The following is a 15,021-nucleotide window of genomic DNA, read 5'->3' as shown; positions in this document are numbered from 1 at the left end:
TAAAAATTAGTAAAGCCCAGAAAGCGTTGTAGAGCCTTCAGGTTCTCGGGACGTTCACAATCATGGACTTCACGATCTTCTCCGGATCCATCCGAAAACCCAAAGACAACAACAAGTACCCCAAAAACTGCACCTCCTGAACAGCGAAAACACATTTTTCTAGTTTGGCATAAAGTTTGTTATCCCTTAATATTTGGAGCACCTGCTTAACATGCCCTCAGTGTGTCTCAAAATCAGGTGAGTAAAACAAAATATTGTCCAGATAGACCACCACAAACCTCCCCACCAATTGATGGAAAATATAATTTATGAAATGCTGGAATACCGCACGTGCATTTGTCAAACCAAAAGGCATAACCAAACTCTCGAAATGTCCTTCCGGGGTATTGAATGCTATTTTCCATTTGTCCCCTTCTCTTGATTCTAACCAGATTGTAGGCTCCCCTAAATCCAACTTGGAAAATACCTTAGCACCCACAACCTGGCTGAACAAATCCGGAATCAGAGGAAGAGTATGGATCATGGATAGTAATTTGATTTAATTCCCGTAAATCTAAACAGGGACGTAGACCGCCATCTTTTTTTCTTCACAAAGATCCCTGCCGCCACGTGCGAAGAAGAGGGTCTGATATGTCCCTTCTCCAGACTTTCCGCAATGAAATCCTTCATGGCTTGTCTCTCAGGGCCAGAAAGATTATACAGTCTGTATTTCGGTAGTTTACCTCCGGGGGTCTGGTTAATAGGACAGTCATAAGCATGATGAGGAGGCAAATCCTGACACCCCCTCTCAGAAAAAACGTCCTCAAAACCAGACAGAAAAGCAGGTAATATTTCCGTAGAGATAGTAGCAAGGGAAATATTTAAACAGTTCTCATGGCAGTAATCTCCTCATTCAATATTCTCCCCGACTTGCCAATCCACCAATGGATTGTTTAACAAGCCACGGAATACCCAAATTAATCGGTGTGGGAAGATTGTCCAAGACATAGCAATGGATTATTTCACAATGAACTGACCCCACCCTCAGTTTTACATTATGTACAATCTGAGTAAATGCTTTCTGTGCAAGTGGCGCCGAGTCAATGGCAAAGATGGAAATAGGTTCAGCTAAACCATGAGTTTTCACAAACTTAGCATCAACCATGCTGACTCCGGCTCCACTGTCAACAAACACAGAAATATTCTCGGTTTTGCTCTCTATCACCACCTTAGCTGTCAGGACAAAGCGGGATCTTCAGTTTGGCCACAAATGCACCCCTTGTTTATCCAACTCCAGACTACCAAGAGTTAATTGAGTCTCCTTTTGTTTAGGAATTGAAGGACAGGTCCCAACAAAACGTCCCTTTTTCCCACAAAAAACATATGCCTTTTTTTCTTGCGAATCTCTGGGGAGATGTATGATGTAGAGACACCCCCTAACTTCATGGGTTCCTCCACCTCCCCCAGTACTGGCTCATCCCCAGACCGCTCCCCCAGCAGAGGTACACAACCCTGACAAGAAGGCCTCGGAGAAGGTGATGTCACCCGTCTATCCCGAAGGCGTCTATCAAGACGTATGGCCAAGGACATGGCGGCCTCCAAGAACTGTGGTATTTCATGTACTGCCAAGGCATCATTCAACATTTCAGTAAGCCCCTCACAAAATTGACTTCTTTTTTTTTTTTTTAAACAATGTGTTTATTGAATTTTGCACAAAAATCAGAACATTCAATCTATAGGGCCAACAGATGCCCAAATCTGTGCCCCAACCTCTGGGCTTACAAAATGTACAAAATGAACAGTATAAAAATAAAATAAAAGGAAAATACATATACATAAAAGAAAACAAAAGAAAAAAGAATGGATTAATTACATTAAATTCCCCATATATTAGATGGTTGTGAGAAATAATTTATATATCCGTAAGTGCTGTGAATGTCGCATGGCTCATATTTTGCTCTATTGCAAGATCGGAGGTGCAAGGTAGGAAGAGGGGCCCATAATCGTCCCGTGCGTCACCCAAACTCAGAACGGCGCACAAAATATCCCGCTTCCTCAGCGTTCCCCATGTATAGACAATGGGCTGTTTAACCAAGGTTCCCATATTTTATCGGTTTTCTTCTTTGCCTTGAGTGTGTGTGCCAGAGCCCTTTCATATTGACAGTTCGTGTTTAGTCTGGTCACGATCTCCCCCACCGTAGAGATGCCCACTCCTTTCCATTTAGCCATATAACTGCGATCAGAATATGTGACAAAATTCCTCTAATTTCCCAGGGGACATCCATTAATCCTATATGAAGTATTCCCATACTAGGTGTTATCTCCAGGTGAGTCCCCAGTACATCCCATATCAAACTATCCAATGCCCCCCATAGTGATTGAAGTTTTGGACAAAACCACCACATGTGGCCCAACGAGCCTTCCCCATTGCATACTCTCCAACATAAAGATGATGATTCAGACCCGAAGTGTACCATCTGTGCCGGGTAGTAGTACCATCTTATGTGCGTCTTTTTAAGCTGCTCTAGGTGGTTTAAACACGACGAAACTCGCTGGACCTCATCCAAACCATCCCGCCAGTCCTGAGGGTCCGTCGAAATTCTTAGATCCCGTTCCCAACGAGTCATATACGTCAATTTATCGTCCAGATCTGGGTCGTTTAGAGCCCTATAAAGTATAGAAACCCCCTTAGAATCGGTCTGAGAGTGGAGAAAAAAAACCATAGCTCTTTTATCCTTAGGTAGAATAAAAAAGGGGGATATCTGTGTAAAGTGGAGTAAATGCCTTATTTGCAAATACTGGTAAAACAAGGGCCGTAGGTCTGGGAATCTCATGACTAGTTTATCAAAAGGAATTATTACATTGTCCTCCAACAGGTCTGCTTGCGACTGAACTCCAGCTGACACCCAACGTTGAAGGTTAATATATGGAATATGATATTCTAGAGCTCGTAAAGAGATCTCAGTCCTGGGGAGTAACAGCAGTTTGGATGCCAAATTCCTCCAACAATGCATAGTAGCCTCCGATGTTGGTAACACGGCGACCATAGTGCTTCGCTTCACTACTTCTGTCTCCAATATCAATCTGGTAGAATGGTTTCGGGCAAGTAAGGACTCTATTTGCAACCATTTGTGGTTGCTGTCCATGTTCCACCAGTCCCTGAGTCCCGTCAAGACCGCCGCTCTATTGTAGGCTATGAGATTGGGCATGTCCATCCCTCCCATGTCATATGGATAATACAGAAGTCTACCTGACACCCTCAGTCTCCTATTGTCCCAAACGTAATTATTAGCCAGTCTTTGAAGAGTATTTATGATTTTAGAAGGGATTTTAATTGGGATACACCTAAAATAGTATAACATTTTTGGAAGGACTTTCATTTTAAAAATATTTATCCTGGCGATCCACGATGCAACAACGTTTTGTAATACCACCAGCTCCTCCCGCACCGTATTTATCAGTCTAGTAAAATTTACTTCCACCAATTGTTTTGAAAGGGTTAAGGTGATACCCAAATACGTCATTCCTTCCTGCGCCCACTGAAAAGGGTATGCCCCTTCCAATCTTTGCCTAAGTGACAACGGAACAAGAATTGGCAGGACAACTGTCTTAGCTGCATTAAGTTTATAATACGAGATGTTTGTAAACGTTTTGAGATCGGACATAATGGCAGAGAAGGACCTGTCCAGATCAGTGCACGGGATAACCACATCGTCTGCATATAGACCGATTTTGTGCAAGGACCCCCCCCACCGAGATGCCCGAAATCTCTGAGTTATTTCTAATCTTTTCAGCCAAGGGCTCCATACATAAAGCAAATATGACTGGAGATAAGGGGCAGCCCTGCCGTGTCCCATTTGTTATGGGGAAGGATTCAGAGAGGAAACCAGACGTCAAAACCTTAGCGGAAGGAGTGGAGTACAATGCGTTAATCGCAGACAGAATAGGTCCTTTTAGTCCAAATTTAAGCAAAACACTTTTAAGGTATCCCCAGTGCACCCTATCAAACGCTTTCTCAGCATCTAGCGACAGGAGTGCACTGGGGAGGCCGCTCAACTCTGTCACTTTGATCAGATCCAACATCCTCCTCGTACCATCTTTAGCTTCCCTACCAGCTACAAAACCAACTTGATCCGAGGATATCAGGGAAGGAACGACACGATTTAGTCTAACAGCCGAGAGCTTGGTAAATATCTTTACATCACTATTCAAAAGTGCTATTGGTCTAAAATTACCTGGAGAATCAGGGGTCTTTCCAGGCTTAGGCAATGTGACGATCGTAGCCTCCAAATTAGGTACTGCTACCTTTCCCGAGTCTCTCCAGGTATTATATAACCTGATAAGGTATGGGGTAAGAATTTTTTGGAAACCACGATAGTACTCATTAGCCATGCCGTCTGGGCCAGGGGTCTTGTGACATTTGGATGAATTAATAACATCTTTCAATTCTACTTCTGTGAAGGGGGCATTCAATATTTGTAACTGTTCCCGGGAAACCTTCGGGAGCTTCAAATCACTCAAATATTGATCAATATCTGACTGTTGTGGCTGTGGGGTATCAACATCATCTTTTAGATTATATAAAGATTTATAGTATGCAGCAAAAACTGCAGCTATGTCCTTCGGACTTCTGGCTATCAGCCCGTAGATGATCTACGAGTCCCGTAGATGATCTGTTCTGGATTTTGCAGCCCTTTTCTTGACCCGCCTGGCCCAAACGGCTCCCGGCCTATCTCCCATGGCGTAGTGACTAAGTTGGTACTTGCGGAGGTTATATTCATATACTGCCAGCAGATCAGAGCGCAGTTTAAATCTGAGCTGATATATGGCCTCAGTGGTAGCTGGGGAGGGGGAGGTTTTATTTAATATTTCTAGCTTTTTCAACTCAGTCAGGAGGTCATTCCTGTGTTGCTCCCTCTTCCTTTTCAATTGTGACGCTTGTTGTAAGAAGACTCCCCGTATCACCGCTTTGTGCGCTGTCCATAAAGTCTCGTCGGAAACTGTGCCATTGTCGTTTAATTCAAAATAAGATGTCAATTCTGCTGTTGCTTTTGTCATTATAGAGTCATTCAATAATAGAGAGATGTTTAGTCGCCAGTGTGGTGTTGGGTTGAATTGGTGCGCAAGATGTACACGTAGGTAGATCGGTGCGTGGTCAGACCACGTAATCGTTCTAACCTCCGCAGATATACATCTATTGAGAGCTCTATTGTCTACTAGGAATAAGTCAATCCTACTATATGACCCATGTCTGAGAGAATGAAAAGTATAGTCCCTTTCACTGGCATGAGAGTATCTCCAAAAATCGTGCAGACCAAACTCATGGACCAACTTGCCCAATTCTCTCCGAGGGCGACCCGATCTAGATGAGCAGTCTAAAGTATCATCCATTGGCATATTAAAATCCCCGCATACAATAACCTCCCCTTGTTTAAGTGTTGAAAGGGTAGAGAGGACTTTTCGCACAAATGGGAGCTGGGCAGAATTTGGGGCGTATAGTGCTGAAATCGTATGAGGGGTCCCATTCAATGTACACACCAGCACCAAGTATCTACCTATGGGGTCTGCACACATCTGAATGTTCTGGAAGGCCACCGAATTTTTTCTCATAATACAGATTCCTGCTGTCTTAGTCGGGGCATTTGCAAAGAATATATGGGGGAATTGTGCCTGATGCAATCTATGATTATCAGCTGCCAATAAATGCGTCTCCTGTAGACACACAATGTCTGCCTTCGATTTCCTCACCTCCCTCCACAACATAGAGCGTTTAGCAGGTGAATTGAACCCTTTCACATTCAACGAGAGAAATTGTATACTCATAATTACACATAAAGGAGGAAATTGTTATGAGCCGCATACAAAAATCCAATTTTTCTCTCCCCACTCCCCCACCCCAACCCCCCCACACCACCCCTCATGAGCCATTCACTGAAAAAAGCACATATGTCCTTAGAACGATCAGCAGTTACGTCAATAGGGGAAATATACCTCAAGTTAAATTGGAAAAAAACAAACAAATAAAAAACAGTAAAAAGAAGGAAAAAAAACAGCAGAAAAAAGTCCGCAGAAAAAAACATAGAGAAAACTTCAGTCAAAAAAGTAAATTCTTCAGACATAAATCTGACCACGGGGTCCCGTGAGATTTTCAAATCTCGCTGTCACTCAGCAAGATTTCTCACAGTCCAGAGGATCACCAACCAGACGGCTTCCGCCGAACAACAAGAACAAAGGGAAAAAAAAAATGGTCAGCAATCCTCTAACAGCTCCATCTCAGTCAGGATAGCGTTCTCGCCTCTCTTTCAGGTCGATACCCATTCCTGCGCAATTTTCTTGCCCTTAGCAGGTTGTCTAGGAGCATAGGCAATCTTCCAGGAAGCCAATTTCTCTTCCGCTTGTTTAGGGGTAAAACACGCTACCACGCCACTGTCACGGAGTATTAGTAGTTTTACTGGGTTGAATCCCCATCTATACCGTATGCCGGCCTCTCTCAATGCCCTGCACACATGGGCAAATTCTCTTCTCTTTGCCAGAGTAGCCGCAGAAAGGTCTGGAAAGACCTGGAGATTTTGAAATTCCTCAGGCAGGCTAGGGGTTTTCCTTAATTGGTATAGGAACATGTCCTTCGTAGTGAAGAAATGAATGCGTTCCAAGGTATCTCTAGGCCGGGTAGGATCTACGTGTCTGGGCTTCGGTGTTCTGTGAATCCTGTCCACCATTAATTCATTAGGGGCAACCTCAGGTAATACAGTCACCAGGAAGCGTCTCATGAACTCAGAGAGATCCTTATCTGGCACTTCTTCAGGGATTCCCCTAAGCCTCACATTGTTACGTCTGGATCTATCTTCTAAGTCATAAACTTTATCAGTGACTCGAGACATCTCTTCCCTGAGTGCCTCATTTGCATCTACCAAGGCATTGATCGTTATGGCATATTCTTCCATCTTGTTTTCAATGTGGGAAGTACGATCCCCAATGGAAGTAATCTCCCCTTTTATCTCCTGAAACATTGCCTGCATATCCTCCCTCATGGAGGAGCGAATTGCAGCCAGAAATTCTTGCATATCTGCCCTTGTCATTGGTGCTGTGGGCTCATTATCCCTGCTGCTGTGTTTCTCATTCTCTGCTTCCCCTCCCCCTGAGGAGTGTGAAGAAGTTGCAGGGGAAGCAGGTGTCATCTTACTCACTGTTCTTGTTGTTTGTCCCCTCTGGAAGAAAGCCTCCAATCTCACCAGGGATCCTCTTTTTTGAGACCTTCCCCTGGTCATCATGGGCCCTGGGTGTTCTGCTGCCACTGGGTGTTAGATAATAGGCTGTAGGACGATGCTGTGTGCTGCTTTTTGCTGTTTTTAATCCTGGCTGGCTGCAGCTATGCAGTTAAGCTGCTGCCACCTTGTCTTGCAGGCCACACCCCTCACAAAATTGACTTCTAAGGGCTGAGTCAGTCCATTTGGAATCCGTAGTCCATCTACGGATTTCCAAACTGTACGTCTCCACTGACCGATTACCCTGCTGAAGGCAACGTAGCCTAGACTCAGCCAACGCGACTCGGTCAGGGTCATCATAGATGAGGGTCAGAGCCCTGAAAAACCCCTCCACAGACTGGAGACAAACAGAGTCTTGCAGTAAAGAAAACGCCCACGACTGAGGATCTCCCTGCAGTACAGAGATCACAATTCCAACCCGTTGCTACTCATTTCCGGAGGAGTTAGGATGAAGGTTAATATACAGTTTGCAGGCCTCTTTGAATACAAAAAAACTTGTCCCTGCCTCCTGAAAACCTGTCCAGGAGGGCAACCTTGGGTTCAGGCTGGACAGGCCCACATGCAGAGACCCCCACATTAGCGACCAGTAGCCGCTGATGCTGCTGCTGAACCTCACAACGGAGGTCATTCACCCCCAGGGACAAACAGCTGAACTGCTCTGTGAGCTCTGAAACAGTACCATACCAAGGGAGAAAAGAAAAAAGAAGGTCCATGCCTCAAAACACGCAGGAAAAAATAAACAAAAGTGTCAGTTTTCTTTTTTTTTTTCCTTTTTCAAATTGTGCTCGGCTGTCAATAATGTCACTCCAGGTGTGGGAAAGACTTAGTGCAACACAAAGAGGGAAGTGGAGACCTCCTAGGTTGATCCAGCGTCACGCTGACTCCCCTAACGTCCCTGTATTGGCTATTCACCAATTGCCGCATGTGAACCTCACCCTGTCTTTCCCTGACATTTGGCTCAGGCTAGGGAAGGGAGGAGATGCGCACTAGCCGATCTCCGCTAAACACTATATACAACAAGTGTGAACAAACAAGGGAAATTGCTTAGCTTTAGATGACTCCAGACAAATGCGCATACGTCCTCAAGCTCCAGAGAGGACAAAGTACTGCTCCAGCTAAGCCTTCACAAGTAGTAATGAATATTGCCGGCACCTCCCTCTGTTACACAGCAGGTATATACACCCAGACCAGGGAGTTAATTAGCCAGAGGAAGGTAGCCGCTGGGTCCTAGAGACAGCCCCTAAGAAGATGTCTGTAATGCCAAACGTAGAGATCTCCTGCAACCAACTGCAGGGCGATTGTCTGTCACTTCTGACACACCCGTGACAGGCGGCTCCTGGTGACAGAAGTAGACGTCGCAGGAGCAGATCCCAGAGGAGGTGGCACACACCATTTGCAGAAGTCCTAATATAACAAAATGGCAGAAAACCAAAGTAGTAGAAATTCCCATAAAGTCACTATATTTTGGACATTATAACCCTCAGTGAATGAATCTTTAGGAGTAGTGTCTATTTTTGACTCCACAGCCACTTTCCAGAAATTAGCATGCAGTGAATGTTGCAGAGTGAAAATTGCAAATATACCATTGTGTTCCCCAACACATAGTGCCCAGATTGTGCTCCAGGAGACACACACTGTAAATTAAGTGGGATCTTCTCACTATAGTAATGGCAAATAAATGGATGCTAAATGTGGTTTGGGTACACTGCAAGGCTCAGAAGCGAGGGGGAGATTTGACTTTGTGAGAGTGGATAATGGTGGACTGATTTATGGGAGCCATTTTGCTTTTCAAGAGCCTTTGAGCCACTAATGTGGAAAACTCCTTTTTTCCACTGATACATCATGGACCGGAGTGGGATCTTGTTTTTTGTGAGATGAGAAGTTTTTATTGGTATTATTTTCACCAATATAACATTGTTTGGTGGCTTTTCATTCCATATTTGAGAGCCAGAATGAACAAACTATTGAACACCATGCTTCACTGGTTCATCCTATGAGATTTCTGTGACTAAACAGCTTCTAATCTTAATCAGTCAGACATTTAGATTTATTAAGCCAAGAGACATACACTATTGTGTTTTTGTTGACTTGTGAATGTACAGTACAGACCAAAAGTTTGGACACACCTTCTCATTTAAAGATTTTTCTGTATTTTCTTGACTTTGAAAAGTGTACATTCACACTGAAGGCATCAAAACTATGAATTAACACATGTGGAATTATATACTTAACAAAAAAGTGTGAAACAACTGAAAATATGTCTTATATTCTAGGTTCTTCAAAGTAGCCACCTTTTGCTTTGATGACTGCTTTGCATACTCTTGGCATTCTCTTGATGAGCTTCAAGAGGTAGTCACCGGAAATGGTCTTCCAACAATCTTGAAGTAGTTCCCAGAGATGCTTAGCACTTGTTGGCCCTTTTGCCTTCACTCTGCGGTCCAGCTCACCCCAAACCATCTCGATTGGGTTCAGGTCTGGTGACTGTGGAGACCAGGTCATCTGGCGTAGCACCCCATCACTCTCCTTGGTCAAATAGCCCTTACACAGCCTGGAGGTGTGTTTGGGGTCATTGTCCTGTTGAAAAATAAATGATGGTCCAACTAAACGGAAACCAGATGGAATAGCATGCCGCTGCAAGATGCTGTGGTAGCCATGCTGGTTCAGTATGCCTTCAATTTTGAATAAATCCCCAACAGTGTCACCAGCAAAGCACCCCCACACCATCACACCTCCTCCTCCATGCTTCACGGTGGGAACCAGGCATGTAGAGTCCATCCGTTTACCTTTTCTGCGTCGCACAAAGACACGGTGGTTGGAACCAAAGATCTCAAATTTGGACTCATCAGACCTGGTCTCTAATCTGAGCTGCTGTTAACCTGCGATTTCTGAGGCTGGTGACTCGGATAAACTTATCCTCAGAAGCAGTACTGACTCTTGGTCTTCCTTTCCTGGGGCGGTCCTCATGTGAGCCAGTTTCTTTGTAGCGCTTGATGGTTTTTGCAACTGCACTTGGGGACACTTTCAAAGTTTGCCCAGTTTTTCGGACTGACTGACCTTTATTTGTTAAAGTAATGATGGCCACTCCTTTTTCTTTACTTAGCTGCTTTTTTCTTGCCATAATACAAATTCTAACAGTCTATTCAGTAGAACTATCAGCTGTGTATCCACCAGACTTCTGCACAACACAACTGATGGTCCCAACCCCATTTATAAGGCAAGAAATCCCACTTATTAAACCTGACAGGGCACACCTGTGAAGTGAAAACCATTTCCGGTGACTACCTCTTGAAGCTCATCAAGAGAATGCCAAGAGTGTGCAAAGCAGTCATCAAAGCAAAAGGTGGCTACTTTGAAGAACCTAGAATATAAGACATATTTTCAGTTGTTTCACACTTTTTTGTTAAGTATATAATTCCACATGTGTTAATTCATAGTTTTGATGCCTACAGTGTGAATGTACAATTTTCATAGTCATGAAAATATAGAAAAATCTTTAAATGAGGTGTGTCCAAACTTTTGGTCTGTACTGTATGTGTTTTTCTTTGGCTGGTCAAGAAGGACATAATATTATGTGTATAAACCTGATTGTTGACTTCTCTTGGTCTGGAAACAATAATGTTTGTTAATATGCTAATTACATATTGTACTAAAGCCAGCTAATAGTGAGAATAGCGGGATGGGGGGGGGGTGCTCTTGTAAATCAACAATGTAAATTCATTAAATGCACAAACAACAACACCTGAGCCTTGTGGACTAATATCATCCCTTATCCTTGACCTGTGGATGTGTACTTGAAAGGATAATTGTAACTATTTAAGGGGCATATGACTCTGTAGAAGTCAGAATTGAAAAAGAAAATCAAAAATCAGAGAGACTTCAGGACATTAGCTTGGTAGCATGGCTCCATCCAGAGAGACACAGATTTGGATTCTACATGACTCCGGCCTAAGGGTACACGGTCCTGACTGGAAAAGTTCAGCTCTGCTCCATTGACCATCAGAGAACCCATGGATACATTTGGGGAGACCAGATTGCGACGATGAAGTCACATGGCCCCATGGATATGTTGTTTGGGGTTGCCAGGTGGGACCCTCCAGTCACCTGGAACCTATGGAGACATTCGGAAGAAGCCAGATTTGGACCTGCCGGTCATCCGGCCCCATGGAAACTCCCGGTGACCAGGATGGGACCCTCGGGTCTCCTGGTCTTGTACCTCGATGGACAGGCAGCTTCCTAAGCTTACCGCTACCTCCTCTCTGTGGGGACCTACCAGGAGCGGTGGGCCCCTGGTTCAGGTAGTTGGCCCTGGAAGTCCCAAAGTTGCAACTGTTCTACTCAAAAGCGGGCCAGCAGAAGAGTGAGATGGTGTAATTTTGCACCATCTTGGGTATTTGCTGGGATTGTTCTATGTGTTAATTGTCCGTTTGTTGATTCAATAAAGTATTGCCACACTGTTTTACCCCCACCCTGAGTTGTCTGAGTAGTATACACACGAAAGACCCCGGGTCTTCACAGTTTCTTATTAGACTATGAACTGTCATTGCTTTGGTGAATAATTCCATATTTTTCCATAACTTGCTATTTTTACGGAGAGTTTAAGTAGAAATGTTCAAAAATATAAAATTCAAGGATATTTTTTGTTCAAAAATAATAATTAGCTTTATTCTTGGCAGATGACTGTACCAGGAGATCAGAGGGACAGCTGACATCTTCAATTTTTAAATCAGATGATCTGGAGATCCCACGGGATACAATTGAAGTGAATGCCATTACTCCAGATATACCATCATCCCTTCACTGCAAAGATCTGTCATCTGATCCTTTGAAACAGGTCCTATCTTCTGATTCATTACCAACTACTAAGGAAAGTCAAAGTCCCAAAAAAGGCATTAAAAAACGAATTGCTCCTAAAGCAAAGACACCATTTTCACGTTCAGAACATGGGAATAGTTATCTCCTCGAAAAGTGTTTTCTTAAACATCAAAAAATTCATAAAGCAGAAAATGGATTTTCTTGCTTCAAGTGTGGGAAATGTTTTACCCAGAAATCATATCTTGTTAGGCATGAGAGAATTCACACAGATGAGAAGCCTTATTCATGTTCAGAATGTGGGAAGTGTTTTAGCCATACACCAAATTTAGTTAAGCACCAGAGAACTCACACAGGGAAGCAGCCTTTTTCCTGTTCAGAATGTGGGAAATGTTTTAACCAGAAATCAAATCTTGCTAGGCATGAGAGAATTCACACAAGGGAGAAGCCTTTTTCATGTTCAGAATGTGGAAAATGTTTTAGCTGCAAATCAGGTTTTGTTAAGCACCAGAGAGCCCACACAAGGGAGAAGCCTTTTTCCTGTGCAGAATGTGGAAAATGTTTTAACCACAAATCAAATTTTGTTATGCACCTGAGAACTCACACAGGGGAGAAGCCTTTTTCCTGTTCAGAATGTGTGAAATGTTTTAGCCAGAAATCAGATTTAGTTAAGCACCAGCGGACTCACACAGGGGAGAAGCCTTATTCATGTTCAGAATGTGGGAAATGTTTTAGCCAGAAATCAAATTTTGTAACTCACCAGAGAACCCACACAGTGGAGAAGCCTTTTTTCTGTTCAGAATGTGGGAAATGTTTTAACGATAAATCATATTTTGTTAAGCATCAGCAAACTCACGCAGGGCAGAAGCCTTTTTCCTGTTCAGAATGTGGAAAATGTTTTAACCGCAAATCAAGTTTTGTTAACCACCTGAGAACTCACACAGGAGAGAAGCCTTTTTTATGTTCAGAATGTGGGAAGTGTTTTAACGATAAATCATATTTTGTTAAGCACCAGAGATCGCACACAGGAGAGAAGCCTTTTTCATGTTCAGAATGTGGGAAATGTTTTAGTCGCAAATCAGGTTTTGTTAAGCACCTGAGAACTCACACAGGGGAGAAGCCTTTTTACTGTGCAGAATGTAGAAAATGTTTTTACGGTAGAGCATGTTTAGTTAAGCACCAGCGAACTCACACAGGGGAGAAGCCTTATTTATGTTCAGAATGTGGGAAATTTTTTAACCAGAAATCAAATCTTGTTACGCATAAGAGGATTCACACAATGGAAAAGCCATTTTCGTGTTCAGAATGTGAGAAATGTTTTAACCAGAAATCAAATCTTGTTAAGCACCAGCGGACTCACACAGGGGAGAAGCCTTATTCATGTTCAGAATGTGGGAAATGTTTTAGCCAGAAATCAAATTTTGTAACTCACCAGAGAACCCACACAGTGGAGAAGCCTTTTTTCTGTTCACAATGTGGGAAATGTTTTAACGATAAATCATATTTTGTTAAGCACCAGAGATCGCACACAGGAGAGAAGCCCTTTTCATGTTCAGAATGTAAGAAATGTTTTAGCCTTGAATCAGATTTTGTAAAGCATCAGCGAACACACACACAGGGTAGAAGCCTTTTTCCTGTTCAGAATGTGGAAAATGTTTTGTGAAGAAATCATCTCTTTTTAGTCACCGAAGAATTCACACAGGGGAGAAGCTTTTTTCATGTTCTTTAATGTGGGAAATGTTTTACATGGAAATCAACTCTTAATAAACATCAGAGAATTCACACAGGAAGGTTGTCAGATAAAACAGGATGTTGGATGTGAGAAAAAAAGAAGAGATGAAGGGAAAATGGGTGAGCGGCATCATATAATAAGATGTATTAAACAAAGGAAGTGAAGGGCTAAGTGCTTAACTTTAATCTATATTTAAAATATATCCAATGATACCAAAAAAGTGTGTTGTATATGCCGCCAATCGAATATGAGATTTTTGTATATATGAATTGTGAAAAACTAGATGAATATCTAAAAAATAAATGAATAACTGCTCATTGAAAAAACTATTTTAAAATAAATAATTGATTAAAAGAGAATCTGTCATTTTGTTGATCCTGGAATATTATTAATCATGTTAAAATCTGAACACCTCTGTGATTTCATTAAGACCATTAGGGGTAAAGGTGTTAAGTTTGTAGATCCAAAAAAATTTCTTTCTGATTTAATTGTTTGATGCGGTTTTGAATTTATGAAGGAATTTGCTCTATGGGAAAGATCTGAAAAGGTTTCAATTGTTTATTATGTTTAACGGTGCAGTGACGTGATAGCCCATGTTTAAGAAAACCTTTTGGATATTGGATCAGTTTGAGTCGAGTCTTTTGTGTAGAGGTTGGTTCATCCTACCCACATATAATTTATGACATGAGCATATGGTTACATAAAGAACAAAACCAGTGGAACAGGACATGGGGCTTTTAATAGGGAATATTTCTCCTGTGGAGAAATAGGGTAAATGAGGAGAGACCATGGCATATCGTCTGGCAACACAGACAATTTCTCATATTACATTTGGTGATTCTGTTGGGACAATATGGTTCTATTAATGGATCTTTCCTTTTTTCTTAAATTTTTTTGGATGCTAAAATGATGGGGCTCTTCGAAATGTCAAAGCTGATGTCTAGGCAACAATTTTCCCAGTATGGCGTCATTCAGCAAAATGTGCCTGTGATTTTGGATGATTTTATGAATGATTTTTATGATGGCTATTAAAGGTGGTGATAAAATTAAATTAAAAAATGTCATGTTTTTCTTAATTAGGGTTTCTTGGTCACAATTTTTCATTTAGGGTATTTTTATTCTAAAAACCTTGGCTTTAAAATGTTGGCCTGATCTGTAAAATCAGAGTCCAAAGTATAATTTTTCGGTACTCTTTTAAACTGGTTTTGTGGAATGTTTTCCAGCCATTTGGAGTAA

At 42.4% G+C, this 15,021-nt stretch overlaps 1 protein-coding gene across 2 annotated transcripts in view; it reads left to right on the top strand.

Moving 5' to 3' along the window:
• The window catches only part of LOC141270496 (uncharacterized), a 462,326-nt gene extending 447,631 nt beyond the window's left edge, over window positions 1–14,695 (top strand). For both annotated transcript variants that reach the window (XM_073680500.1, XM_073680501.1), the window contains exon 13: window positions 11,918–14,695. In XM_073680500.1, the coding sequence (XP_073536601.1) occupies window positions 11,918–13,716 (1,799 nt within the window). In that variant the 3' untranslated portion in view covers window positions 13,717–14,695. The remainder of the gene's footprint in view (window positions 1–11,917) is intronic.
• The last annotated feature ends 326 nt before the right edge of the window (window positions 14,696–15,021 follow it).

Source organism: Phyllobates terribilis, unplaced genomic scaffold, assembly GCF_046119375.1.
Source record: "Phyllobates terribilis strain yellow unplaced genomic scaffold, ASM4611937v1 Scaffold_5__5_contigs__length_657084704, whole genome shotgun sequence".
Lineage (NCBI taxonomy): Eukaryota > Metazoa > Chordata > Amphibia > Anura > Dendrobatidae > Phyllobates > Phyllobates terribilis.
The sequence above is the reverse complement of the archived record's forward strand: the minus strand, read 5'-3'. Positions and strand labels throughout refer to the sequence as shown.